General features: G+C 50.7%; 1 protein-coding gene across 2 annotated transcripts; it reads right to left on the reverse strand.

The window, feature by feature from the left end:
* Positions 1-2,494: 2,494 nt before the first annotated feature.
* CLDN18 (claudin 18) lies at positions 2,495-18,011 on the reverse strand. 2 transcript variants are annotated; one of them, XM_018079998.2, is made up of 5 exons: positions 17,792-18,011; positions 6,165-6,329; positions 4,131-4,236; positions 3,703-3,813; positions 2,495-2,868 (listed from the first exon to the last, which is right to left on the reverse strand). In XM_018079998.2, exons 1-5 carry the CDS (start codon positions 18,009-18,011, stop codon positions 2,700-2,702), a joined length of 771 nt encoding a protein of 256 aa, XP_017935487.1. In that variant the 3' UTR covers positions 2,495-2,699. The 2 variants fall into 2 exon arrangements, with proteins under 2 accessions (XP_017935487.1, XP_025751704.1); XM_025895919.2 differs by lacking the exon at positions 17,792-18,011 and adding an exon at positions 10,236-10,455.
* Between the last annotated feature and the right edge of the window lie 948 nt (positions 18,012-18,959).

Below are 18,959 nucleotides of genomic sequence, written 5' to 3' on the forward strand. Positions count from 1 at the left end.
CAGTGTCACAGCAGGACTGGTCACACCACGGACACAGGAGCAGTGTCCCAGCAGTGTCCCAGCAGGAGTGGACACACCACAGATGGGCTCAGTGAGAAAGGATTCTCCCCTTTGGAATGTTTTTTTTTTTTTTCCAGTGACATTCCCTGCATTGAAATATTCCATCCTGCGAGTTTTGGGCCGAGGGAAATGAAAAGTGATTGCTGGAAGATTAGGAACCTTCCAAGGGCAGGAATTCCTGGATCCAGGGCTGCCTCAGCTCCTGCCCACACTCTTGTCATCTACACACATCCGAGTGTAGCCCAGGGAGAACCAGCTCAGGGAATTTGTTGGAGAATTTGTGCTGCATAAAAATAAAATGTAACTCTCCAAGCTGCTTCCTTGGGATGCTTTTAGTTCTAACACAGCCCTCAACCTGCATTTCAGTTTTTCCTGGGGGTTTTCCCTCCGTTTCCATCCCCCTGTGTACCTTCAGCTTGTCACCACTTGTGTGTTTCCTATCTAAATTAAACATTCCCGTGCTTTTCAGCCCCTTTCCAGTGGAGCTGAGAACATACCAGCAATTTTTTTCCCCCTCCTAAGAACAATGAAGTATTTAGAAGTGTTTAATCTCTGCCTTGAAACTGAGCTCTGCTCCTCAGAGAGCTCCCAGCAAAGGAGCTCTGACTTCAGCACCTCACTGACTTGGGGTCCCCTGATGCTTCTCCACCTGATTTTCTGGGATTTTGTCTCAGCATGTGACTAACAGGAAAAAAACACACCCTAATCTCTTATTTTTATCCTCAATTCCTTGTATTTGTCCATCCTCCTCCCAAGAACCTGCAGGACCCAAAGCTGAGGGGAGTTTAGCTGAGCAGGAAGGTTGGAGATGTTGGTCATGACAAGGACAGAACAAATGGAAACAGCTGGAAACAGTGATTTTGGTCTTTAAGATTTTTCTTTTTTAATATTCACGTAAAAAAAAAAACAAAAACAACAACGACCAACAAAACAAACAAGCCAAAAAATAAATCCAGCATGCAAAAAAATAAAAAAAAGCAGAAAAATCTAAGTTTATACTGAGAGTGGAGATAAAACCATGGAAAAGAATGTCAAGGTTTTTAAGATAGAACAGGATTTACCTCTGCAAAACTGAATTGTTCTCCTTTAAAAACAGATCCTTCAAACAAGCCCATGAGTAGTAGGAAAGGGAAGGTGAGCCCTGACATCCAGGAGGGATTTATCCCAGGTGGCAGGAGGGGCCAATGTCCAGCCTGAGAGGGACCAAGAGCTCTTCATCCAAGAGCTGGATGGAAGCTCTTCCCACCTCTCTCCAACCATGAGCTCCCAGGTGTTCCCTCCTCCTCCTGCTGACCTTCCCCAGGGGCAGCAGCTTCCCCCCTCCTGGACCTTGCTGGGATTTGCCTCTGGGATGGTGGCTCTGGGGACCTGGGGGTTTGGGACAGGGGATGGTCCTGGAGCAGGGATGGACATGGAGGTGGTGGACCCAGACTGTGCCCACTGGGAGCACAGCCTGCCCCCTCTATCCCTGCCAGCCACCAGAGATGCCACCAGCCTGGTGGCAGCTTCACCCACCAAAGGCCCAGCTCTGAACCCTCCAGAACATCAAACCAACACCAGCATGTCACCAAAACCATTGTGCCAGTGAACTCCTGCAGAGAACCGATAACAAGTGGTGCCAAAACCTCCTGCAGGTGCCCACCAAAGTGGCCACTTGGGAGGGTTTGGAGCCCTTTTTTCTCTCCAACTCATCCCTTTGCTCTGCTCATGGGCACTTGGCAGAGCTTTGTTAGGATGTGCTCTGGAGCCAGGTGACAGCACAAAGCTCTGCCCTCCCACCTCAGCTCTCATATCCCTTCCTCTGACCCCTTCAAAAATCAACTCCCTCTCTGATGGCTTGGCTGGAGGAGGCAACATCCCACCAAGGAGTTAATCTTCACATCACTGGGGGAAGAATTAACACAAGCAAGTCCTGGTGTCGGTGTGGAGTTAAATATCTAATGCTCCCTGGGATTTCTGCTCCAAACGTAACTGTAATTAATTCTAAATGAGAAACTCTCCTGGCCTCATTAAAGATGACATCTGCAGGAACACTGGTCACACACAGAGGTTTGGAGCTGTTACAGCAAAGATCTGTTGTAGGAATAACAATGGATTATTCATATTCCCTGGAGAGATCAGAAGAAATAAATACACTTTGGTATCACGGGTTACAGCAAATGTCTAAGGAACATAAATCAGATTAAATCTCCCAGCAGATCAGTACAACCAGCAAAGCAAAGGTGTGACTGAGCAGGAACAGTCACCAGGGAGGAGAATTCCATGACTGTGGGGTCTGTTTGCATTGGGCACATCCAAAGGGACACGGCTGAATTTACTTCAAATACACAGCTATTATTAAAGGGGAATTTTCACTACTGGAATAACTGGGAAAGGGCACAAGGCACCGCTCCTGGATATCAGTTTATACATAAAACAGGAGCAAAATGTTCTACTCTGAGAGCACCAGAAGGCAGTGTTTTGTTACAGACCTCCTCGTGGCAGGCAGTCCAATAAAACTGATGTCCAGGATGCAACCTCAGAGTAGAAAAAACACGACAGAAAACACAATCCTGTTCACAGACTGCTTTGGTTGCTGCACTTTTTGCTTCTGAAGTTACAAATACACGAGAGAGCACAAGCTGAGCCCAGAAGGTCTGCTAGACATAGTCGTGTTTGGAAGGGTAGGAGCGTCTTCCCTCCTCACTCCGAGGAGCTTCTTCATACCCTGGGCCCTTCCTGGTCTTTGGGTCGGGCTCATAGCCCTTGTAGGGCCCCGTTCTGTAGGAGATGTTCGGTCCTGACGCGTTGTAGGACACGGCTTTGTACCTGGAAGAGACACAAGAGGTGGCATCAGGCACTGGGGGGTCTGGGACCACCCAACCTGGCACCCTCTGTGCCTGTTTGCTGCTGGATTTTAGGCAACTTCATCATCACTTGGAGACACTCAGTGAGCTCAAAACCATCCACTCATGGACAGACTGCAAGTCCCTTTCCTGGTTTTTCATGAACTTATGATTCCTTTCTCATCAGTAATTCCTTGGTTGAGTGAAGACCCACGTACAAGAACCAGCTGTGTAGGCGTACAAAGTTCTCCCTGATGTGGCTGCCCCATCCCTGGAAGTGTTCCAGGCTGGGTTGGATGGGGTTTGGAACAACCTGGTCTGGTGGGAGGTGTCCCACACGGCAGGGAGTTGGAATTAGATGGTCTTTAAGGTTCCTTTCAACCCAAACCACTCTATGATTCTGCATAAATCACAGGGGTCACCTGATGCAATCCCCACCTTCTAATGATCTGCTGTGCACCTTGCAAATGAAGCTGCAATTAATGGGCCTGACTTCACCAGCACATTGCAAATTTTAGATTTTAAGGTCTCTCTCCTGTTCTATTTGTTCGCAAGTCACACAGTCAGAGAAGGCAAATGGTCTCTTTTGACCCAAAAAAGGGCAAATAAATAAACATGTATTGGTGGAGTTGATGTAGTGCTCTGGGTTAATGGTGGGACTGGATGGTCTTTTCCAACCTAAATGATTCTGTGATTCCACCATCACAGTAACTGTTGTGATGGGGATCTCACAGACACATCCTGGGCTGGTTGGGTGCTACCCCAACAGCCAAGGTTTCAGGCAGCACCTTCCCACGTGTCCCACAGCTCAGCTTACCGGGATTCCTCTGGAATGAGCCCTCTGCAAGCCAGGCACATCATGATGCCCCCCACGAGGGCCAGGCCGCCGGCCACCCACCCCACGAAGAGGGCTGAGCCGAAGGTGTACCTGTGGGACAGAGACTGCTCAGGGCTGGGCAGGGGCCAGGCTGCTCCCCCAGAACACACCGAGCCTTGTCATCCTCCCCCAACCCCGCAGGAGTGCCCAGAAGTCCCTCAGTGGGCTCCCCACCTCCTCCTTGAGCTGCAGGAGCAGAGACATCCCAGCCAACATCTCCAGGGCAGGTAAGAGACTTTATCTCCCAAGGGACTGAATCTTCCCAGTCCTGTGACCATCCCAACGTCCTCCCAGATGGACCTTTCCTCTGGCTGCAGCCCTGAGGGAGATCCCCACTGTGGAGCCCCCTGAGCCAGCTGACCACCCACCTGTTCTGGACGTTCTGCATCCCCTGGTACATGTTGGTGGTGGACATCCAGAAGTTTGTGACCAGCATGTTGGCAAACACGGACACGCCGGTGATGGCACACAGGCCTGGACAGGAGAGAGGGACACACTGAGACCCACACGGTTCAAAAGTCACCTGTGGCCTTGGGGAAGCACCTTCCAGCTCTGGAAAGCTGGGTGAGACACTGCTCTGTGTCCTTCAGCAACACATTACACTTTTCTGACAGGATTTCCTTGCATTTACAATTCCGACAGCAGGAATGCAATGTCACCCCCCACAATCCCAAATCATCCCAGCAGGAATCTTCCTCCTGATGTGTTTTCTCACAGAAAGTGAGTTTAACAAACAGATCATTTCAGCAGCTGAAAATACCCAGTGTTAAAGGTTTGTTTTACAGTGACAAACATGGACAAAAGGTTCCCTGCCAGGAATTATTTTTTTGAGTGGAAAACACGTTCTCTGCCCCGTGGAAGAAGAGATACATTTGATTCACAACCTGCTCATTGCCAGGTCTGGCAGCCCAGCCTCAAGAGGTGGGACCTTCTTCCATCCATGTGCACAAGGGCTCAGGGTGATGCCCAGCCCTGAGGAGCCTGGCAGGGATGCCAATCCCCTGTTTTCCTTAGCAGAGGGATTCATAGGACACTTGAACATGGAATCCCAGGATGGTTTAGATTGGAAGGGACCTTAAAGCTCCTCTCATTCCACCCTTTGCCATGGGCAGGGACACCTTTCACTGGACCAGGTTGTTCCAAGCCCCGTCCAACCTGTCCTGGGACACTGTGGAAGGAGGAACAAAACAAAACTAACTGTCATGTGAGGATTTTTGGCCCAGATATATGGACTCCAGATCTCCTGGGCATCCAAAGTCCTATTTATCATTCCTACACCCATCAAGACCTCTGGGTCTTTCCCAAAACAATTCCTCACAGCACTGGGGAGGTCTGAGCAAACCTTTAACATTTCTCCCCCTTGTTTGAGGAGGGAACAACCTCCAGCTGGCAGAGGTGTGACCAAGGGCCAGCTCCACCAGGCATGTGGGGGCCCAGCTCCTCACCAGCTGAGCCTGGGGACCTTGTTTGGAAATGGGTGAAGGCAACCAAGGGATGTCCCATCCCAGGAGCCGGTCACATCTTCAGGAACACGAGTGGGATTTTCTAATTGCCCAAATTCTCAACCCACTGACTCAAAGGAGTAAAACTGAGCAGCCTGGTCCACTGGAAGGTGTCCCTGCCCATGGCAAGGGTTTGGAATGAGATGGTCTTTAAGGTCCCTTCTGATCCAAACCATTCTGTGATTCTGTGATTCTGAAGTGGCAGTTTTAACATGCAAATATAAAGCTGTGTTGCAGAATGTTGTTCCTCTTTCCAACTTGCAGTTATGAAATACCTTTAACTTGTGTTGTATGTCTCATGTCCCAGCAAAAGTTAAGTGTTGGGATTTTAAGGATTTTAAATAGGGGCATTCTCCTTCCATTCATTAGGATATGGATTTGATTTGATTACTATCTCAGAAAAAAATAAAGTAGGAAAACCTGTAAGTGATGTGTTAAACATTTAAAATGAGGTAGTTGGGCAACACTGGGCATTCCTGCAGCCCTCCTGATAACCCAAGGTATTTAAAATTACAAGCTGAGCTTTGAAACCCCTAAAATTATTCCTAAAATTATTACATATAAAGCCTGAAACTCATAAAAAATATGATACATAAATAAAGGATAAAATAGTACATGACAACAACACATATATAACAAATTAAGAGAGATGTTTTCCTTTCTATCTGTGAGGTTTTTTTCCAAGTCTTCCTTGTTCTGTCCATACAAACTTCTGGTTTCTGAGGTGTTTTTTTTACTAAGCAGAGGTAGAAACCACTTGACCCCAGGAGGCCGAGCTGGAGGACAGATGCCAAGAACTCTGTGAGAGCACCAACGCTTTGGGTGGCTCCAGAGCAGCTGTGTGGAGACCTGGCCACCCTCAATTCCAGGCACGGGGAAAACGGGACACCACTCACTTACCAGCAACAATGAACATGATGCCAGAGGTCAGAGTCATGTTGGCTTTTGCAGAGTCCTCCATGGTCCCGATGCGGATGCACTTGAGGGCAAAGATGCAGACGAGGAGGCCGAGGATGCCCAGGACGATGCCCACGATCATGAGTGCCCTCACGGCCTGGAACATGGCTATGGAACAGAGGGAGACACGGGCAGTGACTGACAAGAGACTTGCCAGAGCCTGGGAGCATTTTAAAGGCTGGTTCTGTCTGAAAAGATAAGTGCTAAGGAAGAAAACCTCGGCAAACGGGCGCTGGGTTTACACTGGAGTGTTATCTCTGGAACGGGCTCTCTGCCCCAGCTTCCCAAGGAGTTTGATGGCTTAGACAGGATTTTTTATGACTGTTCATCAGTCATGGTTCATTCAGCTGAAATTCATGGAGAAGAGTTAGTGGGGAGCTGGGAGAAGCACGAATTGTTTCATTACTAAATTGACTAAGAAAACACTCTTATTTTTAATCCCTGAGCAGCAAGGAAAGCAGACAGCTCCACCCAGCTCTCCATGATACTTCCAGCTACTGCATGGCTCCAAACGCAGTTCTGGATGTTCCTGATCCACAGGAAAGCACATGGCACAGGAGAAGAGGAAAATCATCTTGACAAACATTACACACCAACAAAACTTTGGCCACGACCTCCCTCCCCACATCCCTTCCATGGTGATTTGTAACAGTCCTGTATAAAACTGTCCATGTTCATTAATACAGCACATAAATGCCCCCAGCCTGAGTTTGTCCAGCAGCCTGCCATGAGGTGGGAATGCTTGTTTGGAGGCAGGCTGGGATGCTGGTGGGTCATTCCTGAGGGAGCTGAGGGCTGAAGGCAACAAAACCCCTCAAGACTCCCTAGAAAAATAAAGGAGAGATCAAAGAGAAACTTGCACCTTTAAAAACAGAGAAGTGGAGGGGGAAAGGGGATGTGAATACCAAGGTGATTCTCTAATAAGGTGGCACACATCCCATCTTTCCTGCAATCCAGAGCTGGCCCCAGACACTTCTCCCCCTGCTCTCCCGGGCACAGACAGGGAGGCGGCGGCGCTGGGAGGGGGGGCCAAAAGCATTTCAAGGGCTGTTGGGGTTTGGCCGGGACACTTTGCAGCCTCCTTTTGCCCTCCCACGAGCTCTCCCAGCCCTGGGCTTGGCTCTGATGCTCCCCAGGCGTGACTGTCCCTCTCCAGGGAAGGTGACCGGGCTCGTAGTGGGGTGAGAAGGGCAAGGAGAGTGTTCTGCAGCCCCAGGGACTTCCCTCAGCCTGGCTGCCACCCCTTGGGGTGCCCAGGGAGCACAGAGCAGACTCTGCTGGCTTCACACAGGGTGGGCAGGAGGGCAAGGGTGGGTGGTGGCGTGCTGTGAGGCACCAGCACCCCGAGCAGCAGCACTGGCACCGTGGGCTCACAGAAACAGGCACCCTGCCACCCACAAGCTGGGAACACACCACCGGCAGTCCCACCGGGGCTGCCTCTTATGACTCAATTTGCCCTTATCAGCCGATAACAAGTGCTAACGAGCCGGGGATTTTCAATCTGCCATTCATCAGCCCCCAGGTGCGAGCTCATTAGCTGTTCTCCAGCGGAGAACAAGGAGCTGCGGATACGCCTTATCAGCCCTCAAAGGTTGTTCCGCAGCACCTGATGGGAAGCACAAAGCTGCAAAGAGAAGAAAAGCTCCATCTCATTTGTCTTTACAACCACCGAAGTTCCTTTGCAAGTGCCTTTGTTTCAGGGCAGGCAGGAGAGGCTGATAATCCAGACACCGGGGATCCTGAAGGGGCTCCTCGGCCCTAACACGGGTCCTTCATTCCTGGGTGTTTCCTACAGACCTTGTGGTTCTGTGGTGTTATCATGAGGTGTTTGCAACTCATCAAGAAGGGACCCTAAGCCAAGATCTGACAGAGAGCTTGTTGGTCCCCAGGAGATGTGTTCCTGGTGTGTCCATGGAATGACACAAGAGGCCAGGCAGCCGAGGATGTTGCACTTTTGCTGGAGCACCGAAGTCCAAGTTGGTGACTCTCCATAGAAAAGGAGCTGTTGGGAAGGGGAGGGAGTGGAACACAGAGGAAAAAATGCCAATTGGCCATTCCTGTCTCCATGAGAGTGACTTAGGCACCATCTCCACAAAGGGATGGGAAGGAGTAGAAAGTTGTCCCATGCCATGAAGGACTCTTCACTTGGCTCCTGGGACTGGAAGCCCTTTGGAAAGTGAGCACTGAGGCTTCAAGTGTGTTTCCACCAAAAGTCCTCTGAACAGAGGTGAATGACCTCCCACAGCAGGGAGTGGAAGGGTTTAGACAAACAAAATAGGAGAGTAAGGGAAAAAAATTGCCTGAGGAGCAAAGAGCCCTGGAGTTTAGGGAAAGCACAGAAACCACTGGGGTTTGGGATAAACTTTTTGCATGAGGGGGGAGAACTTGGCTCCATATCTGCCCACCTGATTTCTGTACAAAGGGGTGGTGTCCCACAACCAGGGAATAGCAAAAATTCAAGTTTCTTCACCAAAATAAATACCAGTGATCTGAAAGCACAGTTTGCATCCCTGTGTTTTCCAGATGTAAGGGAAACCAAAGAGTCCTCTTTCTCCCCAGAGTAGTGAGAAATGAGCAAGGTAAAACAACTTTAAGTCATTTAAGGTAAAAATCACCTGCGTTTCTGTTGCTGATACAAAATTTGGAAAAAAAAATGGAAATCTGACTTTATGACAAATGATTGATGGGACATAGAAAGTTTAAGGAAAAAAAATACAGTCTTTAAGTTAACCCAATTCAAACAGGGGCATTCTTTGCTTATGTTTTAAGGTATTCATCAATTAAATGGACACATAAAGATCCAAACTGACAGAATATCTCTAAGACACAACAGATATTGCCTGTGATATTGCTTTGCATATTTACCATATTACCTAAAAATAACTTAAAATGTAAAATCTGGATTAAGATAAATTGACACCAAAAGGATGGTTGCCACTGTCTCACTGCTCTTTGAAAACCAATCACCTACACACAGCATTCTAAATATATATAAAGTGACAACATTCATATATATATAGTTTGATAAATATATTTGTTATTCCTTAAAACAAATGGTGCCATAGGAAAAGGGACTCTAAATATCAGGTTTGCTCCTCCAAATGGAAGAGAAGTGGCCTGAGCAATCCTGAAGAAAACCAGAGACACATTTACCCCATCTCAGCCCTCAGAAAGCAAACCCTGGTCCTCAGCAAAGCTTCCCAGAGGGAGGCCAGGTCGGCATCCCTGAGGATACAGGGCTGGAGCCCACATCCACTCAGAAGGCCTGTGGGCAGCAGTCATTGCTGGGACCTGTTTGCAGTTGGGCACCACAGACACTCCCAGGGCACGTTTCCTGCTGGCTGGCACCAGAGCTCCCAGGCTGGCACCAGAGCTCCCAGGCTGGCTGCCCCTCTCCCATGGGCCAGGAGCACTGGAATACCCTCCCGTGCAGTGGGAAGGCAAAATCAGCTCTTTTGGTAAAATTGGCAAGCAAACAGGAAAATAACACACCCCCCCTGCAATCAATTCTGCAGCACCAACCCTGCCCAGGTAATGTGGAGTGACCCAACATGCCTTCCCCCGCTCCTCACCCTTCCTGCTCGCAGGTGGATTTCTCCAATTCCAGTTTTTCCTTTGGAAAAACCAATCCTTTTCATTATTCTCTGCCAACACACAGTTCCACACAGCTGTTTTCCTGGGGTTCCCATTCAAAGGGACAATCCCTGGGGGTTTTAACACCCTCTCTTCCCTCACATCACCGGAGCCGGGCTGATTTATGCCTGTACCTGTGATGCTCAGCCAGAAATCACCCCCGGGTTGCTCCAAGTTTCTCCAAGGTGTAACTTCCACCGAGTAAAAGTATCATTTTGGCAATAAATAAACACACATTTTTACGCTGAGTGGCCTGGAAACGTTATTCCTCCCAGAGGAATAACTCCTTTGGGAAGCTCCTACTGCTTCATTTTTGGATGAGAACGGCGCAGAGCTCCAGGAAGAGCTCCCGGGTCAAACCTGGAGCATGTTCAGCCCTACCTGGCAGGCCGAGGATGGTGAAGTAGGGCCGGCACTCGGTGAAGCCGGAGCTCTGCCTCACGCAGCTCCTCCACAGCCCCTGGTACTGGAAGACGGCGGTGACGGGGTTGTCGTACAGGTCCTGGGTGCTCCACGTGTCCGTGGCCGTGGCCACAATGGTCCCCGCGACGCCCAGCGAGGCCACCAGGAAGCCCATGACCTGGCACAGGGTGGTGGACATGGTGTGTCCCCGGCAGAGCAGCGAGATGCCCGGGGGAGCAGCAGCACTAATGGGAGCAGCCGGGTCCTCTCCCCGAGCCACAGGAACGCGGCCGCTCTTATCAGATGCTTTCCGTGGAGCGCTGTTTGCTCAAAGTGTTTTTGCAAGATAGTCCAGTTTCACTCTGGCTGGGGAGGAGGTTTGTGCTGGCAGGGCTGCAGATATGAGCTTTTGTCCTTCAGAGTGCTTGTCCTTCCCCCTTGGAGCAGCCACGCTCTGCCGAGCGTTGAGTAACCCACTTGGGGCCTGTGCCGGCCCCAAATCGAAACCCTGCGCTGCCCCTCGGGCTCCTCCTGCCTTCCTGGCACAGGGAAGGACCGTGTTCCCAGGGGAATTCAGCCCAGGCCACCCTCTGCTTATGCCACCAGCCCAATATGGGGATCTCAATACCCCAGCACCCGCAGAGGTGTCCCCACAAGAGGCACGATGACGACCTGGGACACCAACGACGACAACCAGGGACACCAGTGGTGGCTCTGGGAGAGGGTGTGGGGCCACCAGCCCAGCCCAAGGATGTGGCTGCTCCCTGCAGGCCCCTGGAGCATCGCTGAGGTTGTGTGGGATGCTGATCATGGCAGAACCCAAGGCACCAAGAGGCCAGCAAAGCTCCTCCAGCCCGGCTCTCCACCCGCCCACATCCCAGCAGCCAACACGTGACCCCACTGAAACCCTCAGGGGAGGAAGGAGAGCACAGGGACCATTGGGAAATGGCCTTTTTGGGGTGCTTGTCTGTACTGACTGGAAGGATGGTCCTGGAAAAGGGGTGGGGATATAAAAAACAGGAAATTCATTTCCTCTGCACGGGGGAGAAGTGCTGGGTTTAGAGGAGCCATATAAACCCACCGTGCCACTGCCAGCAGAGCACAGTGAGCTACAAGGACCTTCCAGACTTCACACTCATCCCTCCCCATCTCATACTCCTCTCCACTGATTGCCTTCAGCCCTGACCTAGAAACAAATTCCCACTTTAAGCAGTCCTGGTCCCCCTCCCTGCCCCAGGCACCATCAGCACGTGTGGGAGCCACGAGGAAGAGAGGACAGGCTGTTTCTGTGCATGGAGGAGTTACAACGGGGTTACCACCCCTTGGATTTCGCTTCTGTCTCCTGGAGAACTCCCTGCCAGGGCACCCCTTTGGCTCGTGGGGCTGTGCAAGCTGGTGGGCAGCACACAGAGATGTGCTGGGCTCTGCTGGGGCAGCCAGAGCACCATTCCATGGCTGGTGGCCACAAGTCACGGCCACCACCGGCCCAGGCACGAGATGTCTTTGCTTCCAGCAGTTTTATTCAAATTTCCTAATTTTCACTGACTTTGGCAAGTTTATGTCAGAGGAAGGGCTGGCTCTGCCATGTGCCAAGTTGCCAGCAAAACTAATAAGGTGAACAAAACTCACAGCAGGGAGCCCTTGAGAACCAGAGGGGGCAGGAACTGCTTATCCTCTGTGAGGGAGAGGGCATGGGCTAACATTGCTCACCTTGGATGAGAACATTGCTGATCTTTGTGATAAACCAAGGCTGGGGAGGACCTAGAAGCTGGGGGGACAACTAGGGATGGGGAGGACCTGGAAGCCAGTAAAACAAGAAGGGATGCATCCTGAGTGTGCAACATTGCCCAGAGAAATGAACCCAGGGACTGGTGACAGCTCAAAATAACCCCAGGGGAGAAAAAAGCAAAGGAGAGGGGGAGAATTAAAATTTTTTTCAGAGCCACCAGTCCTTCCTTAAACCCTTCCTGCTGGTTTCAGCTGGAAGCAGCTGGAGCAGCTCTTCAAGCCCATCTTTTCTTCTCCTCCTCCACCATTTCTCATCCCAAGCTCTGTCGCTCCCCCAAGACACCTCTTGGAAAGAGGGACATCCCCTGGATGTGCCCTGAGCCAGGGTCTGCCACCCAATCTGTCACCTCACATACCTTTCCTTGGAGACAGAATCTCCTCCTGTTGATGTAAGATGCTGCTTCCCCTCCACTCTCTTACTCAGGGGCACCTAAACCCCAGAGCAACCCAAAAATATCACCAACAGCCTCCAGGAAAGCCCAGGTGGATGAGCCTGGCTTTGATTTTGAGGGCCAGATTGAATCACGTCTCCAAAGAAGATAAACCAGCTCAGGGTTGTGTGTTTCCCACTGAAGCCTCATGTTTGCTCCCCCAAAAATGGAGCTGAAGAAGCAATTTTGGTGATGATGCTCATGCTGCAGCCCTGAGCTAAGAGCCAGACAAACACCCAGCCACGCCCAGCTCTCCACGTGGTGTCATCTTGGAAGAGTTATTGTGGTTGGGGGGGTTCTGTTTGCTCATCCCTAAAAATATTGGCTAAGGTGTTATCCAGCCATCCCAGCATTTGCTCTTTCTTACTCTCTAATCAGCATCACACTTGGAAACAGTGGGAAGTCAAAGCTCCCACAAACACCTTCCTCAGTGGTTGGTTGAAGCAAAGTTCTGGAGAAAAAACCTAAACTTGTTTCCATCCCACCCCTTCCCCAGCACATTTCCTCTGCTCCTCTCAGATAATTCTGATTTTAAGCTTATTTTTAAAGGTTATTTCTGAACCACTCAGGGAAAAATATGTTTCCCTTTGCAAAAACTCATCATCCCATTTCCCCAGATAACAGAAGGTCACCTGAGAGTTTTACCTGGGCTGTTGGCTCAGAGCACACCCAAAGAGGTGGTTGGGTGCTAGGAAAGCTGTAGGACAAGTCTGAGCATCTTTAGCACCACCTGATGCTCCTCTCCAGCCACCTGTGGGAGATGTCCACAGCCAGCAGTGGCTGAAGGACGGATTGCTCTCCAGCTTGCTGGTTGAAAGCTTGGGCCAGAGGGTTTCCCATGTCCCGTGGAAACTCTGGGAAGGAGCTCGGTGAGGACACAGCTCTTGCCAAGGCCAAGCTCCCTCTCCAAGGAGCAGAGAACGGGGCTCCTGTGACTATTGGGACATCTCCAGTGGTTTACCCAAACCAGGGGAAGGAAGGGGGCTTTGTGCCCACTCCCCTCTGCCCCCTTTCTCTCAGCTCCCCCTTGTTTTATCTGCCCAGGCGTCGGCTCTCCGTTATCTCCGACCGTTCCGGGCCCATGGCAACCCCGCAATGTTATCACTGCCTCTCCCACAAAAACCACCTACAGCTCATGTTTGCTTTCAAATTTGCAAATAGAACTCACACCCTGCCAGTTGTTCACACCGTTCCAGCTTGTCCAGACCCAGCCAAGGCAAACCCACCCTTCTCCCCCTGCCCTCCGCTGCTGTGACGACCGCGGGCTCCAGGAGCGTGTGCTCCACCAGGAGAAGGGCTGAACGGCCCTTCTGGAACTCAGTGGGGAAAAGGGGTCATGGAAGGACCCCATCCCAGCTCAGATCCACCCCACTGGTGTTCAGATGGTCCAGAGGGTCCTTTGAGGTGGCCCATGAAGCTGCCTATGAGCTGTATCCCAGCCCCACATCTCCACAGCCCCTTGGATTTCCCTTGCCTTGCTCCTCTTCCAGCCCTTATCCCAGATCCTTTAGAACACTTTTAACCTGTCTCTCACCTTTGCATGGTGTGATGGCACAAAACAGTAAGAATGTGACACAAGCACCTAGCTCACTGCCACCTCTTCCCACCCCACATGTCACTGGGGGTCGGGGTGCCCCAGACCCCTCCGAGGGTCCCCCATTGGCTCTTCCTCCATCCCTGCACCTCCTTCAGCTCCTGCTGGGAGTACAAACCCCCCCACAGCCCCACGGGTGCCCTTGGTGGGTTTATGGCAAGTCTCCAGCCCACCTGGGCCACCTGAATCCTTCTGTGCACAAAACTGGGTCTCCCAAGGCTTCAAGAAGGTTACAGGAGTTACCTGCAGATATTTCGAAATTCGACTGGGTTAAGGGATTTTAAGCAGCAAAAAGAACGTGGAAGAGACTTTCCCATGGCCACCACCAGTGGAGGTTTATGACAGGTCATCAGCAGCCCCCATCCTCACAAACTTTGGGCATGAAAGAGTTCCAGGGAACAGAGGTGCTGTTCCTTGGCTGGTGGGATGCCCTTTCTCCAAAAGCAAGGGTTTTGCCACAAAATGTGTGTTGGCTGTAGGAACTCAAAGAGAACCTTGTCAGAACATGGATACAGAAGGAAGGAAATGCAGAGAAGCCAATGTTAATACCTCCTAAACATGAATTCTCCTAAGGAAGATCCGTGCACCTCTGCCACCCTCTCTCACCAGCCAGCTGATAGCAGCTGTGTCACAGAGAAGTCATGGTTACATTCCCAGGGATTGGTTTCACTCTGACCCTTCTAACATGGACATTTTTACTGGTTGGAGAAGTTTACCAGGCTGCTCTCAGGCTTTCAAAGCTTGCTGTTGGAAAAGCAAAAATATTCCTCTGTTTCAAGCCCCCAGAGCTTTGTTGCCTCAGCCCTTCTGGAAGGGTGGAAAGGGAATAAATTGTCTCCTCAGAAATGGCTGGAGCAGGTTCACTGAGCTGGGAGAAGGACACCAAGAACAAACAGGAAAATCACTGCCCTTGTTCCTGCAGTTTAGCAAACTTGGAAGCAACTGGAAAAATGCTCCTTTTAGCAGAAGGTGCCTCTTGATTTCCTCATGAGGTGAAGTTCCCAGCCTTGCCCGAGCTCAGCTATTGCTATTTGTGCCTTTTTTGTGTGTTCTAATTCTCTCTGTGTCCTCCAGACCCTCCCACACCAAACCAGCAGCAAAAAACAACACGAGAAAGCCAAATCAGAGCAAGCAGGTTGAGTTCTCAAGTGACATATTCCACCAGAGACTGACTGTTTATAACTGAGCAGCAAAGAACCTGGGTTATTTCTCATTTTCATCTATTATCTTGATTTTTCCTCCATCTATTTGAAATTAAAATTCCCAACCAAATTGAAGATAGATGGTGGGCAAGACAGGTTTAATCTTTGCTAGGGGAGCGAGGGATTGAGGCAAAAAAACCCTTGGAAAGCAAAACTTCCTCGATGTGCTCAGGTCACCTCACTGCTTGTGAGAGTCCTATTATTTTTATTCACTCTGGCACTATTGTTCCCAATATAAATTGCCATTGTCAGAATAATAAATAGGGGTTTATAATGGAAATGCTGACAAACCATTAACCACGGGGTGGGTAGAGAGGGGGGTTTAATGGCAAGCGAGGTGAAAATAAACATGGGGAGCATGCTCTTAAATAATATCTTAAATTAATAATTTAATTTTTTAGCCTCATTTCCCCCCCACTCTGGTTGGGATAAAGTTGCCCTTTGCTGGTGGTGGGTGGGAAGAAACGCCTTTAGGAGCAGATGGATCTGGGAGATGGAGCCAATCCATAAAACACAGCAATGGGGAGAGTGGGTTTGTGGCTTCTCCAGAGACTGGGAAGTGTCAGCCAATCTATAACAGGAGGGGGAAACGGGAGCAGGGAGGGGGGGACTTCTGAAGAATTCATTAAAAAGAAAGGAAAATATTCCACCTCATTTTGTAGGGCAGAGCTGATAACACCGGTCACAAAAAGCACATAAATATTCATATTCCCAGAGATCCCCCACAGCCCTGAGGGTGGAGATGGCAAATTTGGGGGGTTCAGGCACCCACCTACCTTTATATTCAGATTTATTTTAAATTTCTTTCTTGGGGTCTTTTACATTTCTTTTTTGGGGTCTTTTAAATTTCTTTCTTGGGGTCTTTCAAACCCCTTTTTCATGGGTGGCAGCAGAAACCCGGCAAACCCAGCTGGGAATTCCACCAGAAGGTGATGGTTTCCCTGGAAATCCTGATATTTAGGATAGGATGCTCATTTCTGTCATTCCTGGGAGGGATCCACGGAGCTTGTGGGATGGAGGTGAGGAATCCCAGACTCATAGAATCACAGATTCATGGAATCACAGGTTGGAAAGGACCTCAAAGACCATCTCATTCCAGCCCCCTGCCACTGGCAGGGACACAAGCAGACTGAACTCCCACAGCCTGTCTCAAAGCAGGAAAATCCTGCTCCTGCAGGAAATCCACCCCCCCAACATTTCCATTTTAGAAAACTAACACCCACCCTACAGACACCAGTCTGCAGGTTTGGGAATTGCCAAAAAAATCCCTTTTTTTTTCTTTTTTGCTGTAACGCTGAGCTTAGCGACAAAGATATTTGGAAAGAACAAAACCCCCCAAATCTCAACTAGTCTGGTTTCTTCAAAGATTAAAGCAGTTCCCAGAGCTGAACACTTGAAAAGTTTAATTGCTTCTTCCATGGAGTCACATTTTTTTGTCATTTTAAGCTTTTAGAGCAGCAGAATTGAGGCAGTTCTGCGGCGTGTTGTGGGTGTATCTGTGTGTGGGGAGGATTTGGGTTTTTACACTTCAATTTATTCTTCATGTGGCAACTGTAATCTCTTTATAGAACCATAAAGGTTGGAAAAGTCCTCTGAGACCATCAAGTCCAACCATTAAACGAGTAATTAGTTGCTGGAGTCAAGTTTTACCGACCTGTCCTGCCCTTTGCTCCGTGAGTTTTCCCTCGGGGAAGCTGCTCAGCTTTGCTGACTGTGATGGAACACAAGCCCTGCACAAACACCCTGCTTTGGATGTCCAGGCAGGACCAGGCTCGTTTCCTTCTAGGAAAACACGTCCCTGGCACCTGCTCTGGGATGTTGCAGCACATCCAACACCAGACAGCAGCTCTTCCCTCCATCCTCGCTGTGTCAAAGCACAGAGGCCAGATGGGTGTAACAGCCTAAGTGCCTTTTTTCTCACTGTATTAAGGCAAGAAAAACCCCCAGATAATCCTGTTGTAACCTAATTGTTTGCACCCCGAGATACTCTGGGCACAACCGGCCCGGGAATGATTCCCGTGGAAGAAGAAAACTGGAACCAAAGGAGAATTAGGGGGAAATCCAGCCTGGTGGTGTTAGCCCGTCCCGAAATACTGTGAGCCAAACTGTGACATATCCTCTTAGGAAAGGATCTGCTCCAATGACAAGAATATTAGTGGCTTCTGGTGGGAAGCCACACAGCTGGAATTCTACAGGAGGAATTGACCCCACGGCGCAGGGGATCAGTTGCCCCACGGAGCAGCTCTGGACAAACCTCAGGAACACGATCCAGAATCAGCTGGGGTGAGTTTTGCTGATCCTCCCCACTCTGGTTAGGACAGAGTTGCTTGGCCACAGAAGGGGGCTTGGCTGGAGGTCTCTCCAAGGGACCTGTTACCCAAACCGGGGGAGCACCCGAGATCCTTTCTGGCTGGAATTCGGGGTTCCCGCTCTGCACTGAAAACCACCCATCACAGCCACTCCCACGGAGCTGCTGGCAGGTGCCCCCCACCCCCTGCCCTCTGAGCCAGCGGGCCCTACCTGGCAGCCCCAGGATGGTGAAGTACCCTCGGCATTCCGTGAATCCGGAGCTCTCCCGCACGCACGTGCGCCACAGGCCCTGGTAGTTGAACACGGCGGTCACCGGGTTGTTGTACAGGTCCTGGGTGCTCCACTGGTCCATGCAGGTGGATGCGATGATGCCCCCGATGCCCAGGGCAGACACCACGAAGCCCATGGACTGGCAGATGGTGACGGACATGGTGCCGCGCGAGCAGGAGCCTCCCCGAGCCGGGTGTGGGGCAGGCAGCCAGGGCACGGGGCACTTTTAGCTGGAGGCAGCGCCTACGTCACGGATGGAGTCAGAAGAGGCCTGGTTGGCACCACACGAACCTCCCCTTCCCTTTATCTGTTTCTGGTGAGATAATTTTCCCTCGCCCGGTACCGAGAGCCGTTTGTTCCGTGAACGCCTCGCTCTCTGTTTACCTTCTCCCTCCAGGCAGAGGTGCAGCCAGCACAGGTCCCACGGGGACCAGCAGATCCCTCTGGAACAGCCAGTGGAGAGATCCCACAGGAGCAACTCTGAGCTCCGGGAGAACAAGCACAGAGGTGCCTAAAATGGATGAAACAGATAAAAATTATGGAGAGCCTAATCCTTCCCTGGCAAGGATGATGCTTTTGAGCCAAGGGGAGAGGTTTAGGTTGGATATTAGGGAAAAATTCTTCATGGAAAGGGTTTACTGAATCCCAGAACTTTCTGAGTTGGAAGGGACCCACAAGGATTATCAAAGTCCAACTCTTAAGTGAATGGCTCACCCAGGGATTGAACCAGCCCTGGCACAGCTGCCCAGGGCAGTGGTGGAGTCCCCATCCCTGGAGGGATTTAAAAGCCCTGTGGATGTGGCACTTGGGGTCGTGGGTTAGTGGTGGCCTTGGCAGTGCTGGTTCAGACTCAATGGTCTCAGAGGGCTTTTCCAGCCTGGCTGATTCCATGATTTGTTATTGTGCCTCTGTCTGGGGCTGTTTGCTCTGTTTGCTCCACCAAAACACTTGTGTGTAAAGGAGGGAGTCCCACAGCAAAGGGCAGGCCCTGGGGTTGGGGTGGACCTTGCTGAGGGAGGGCAGGCTGGGAGCACGTGGGACAGGCAGCAGCTGCTGAGGAGGGAATGGGGAAACCTGCAGTTTGCTGGGGGAGCACCAAGGGTAAATA

This window comes from Manacus vitellinus, unplaced genomic scaffold, assembly GCF_001715985.3.
Source record: "Manacus vitellinus isolate BGI_N305 unplaced genomic scaffold, ASM171598v3 scaffold_49_pilon, whole genome shotgun sequence".
Lineage (NCBI taxonomy): Eukaryota > Metazoa > Chordata > Aves > Passeriformes > Pipridae > Manacus > Manacus vitellinus.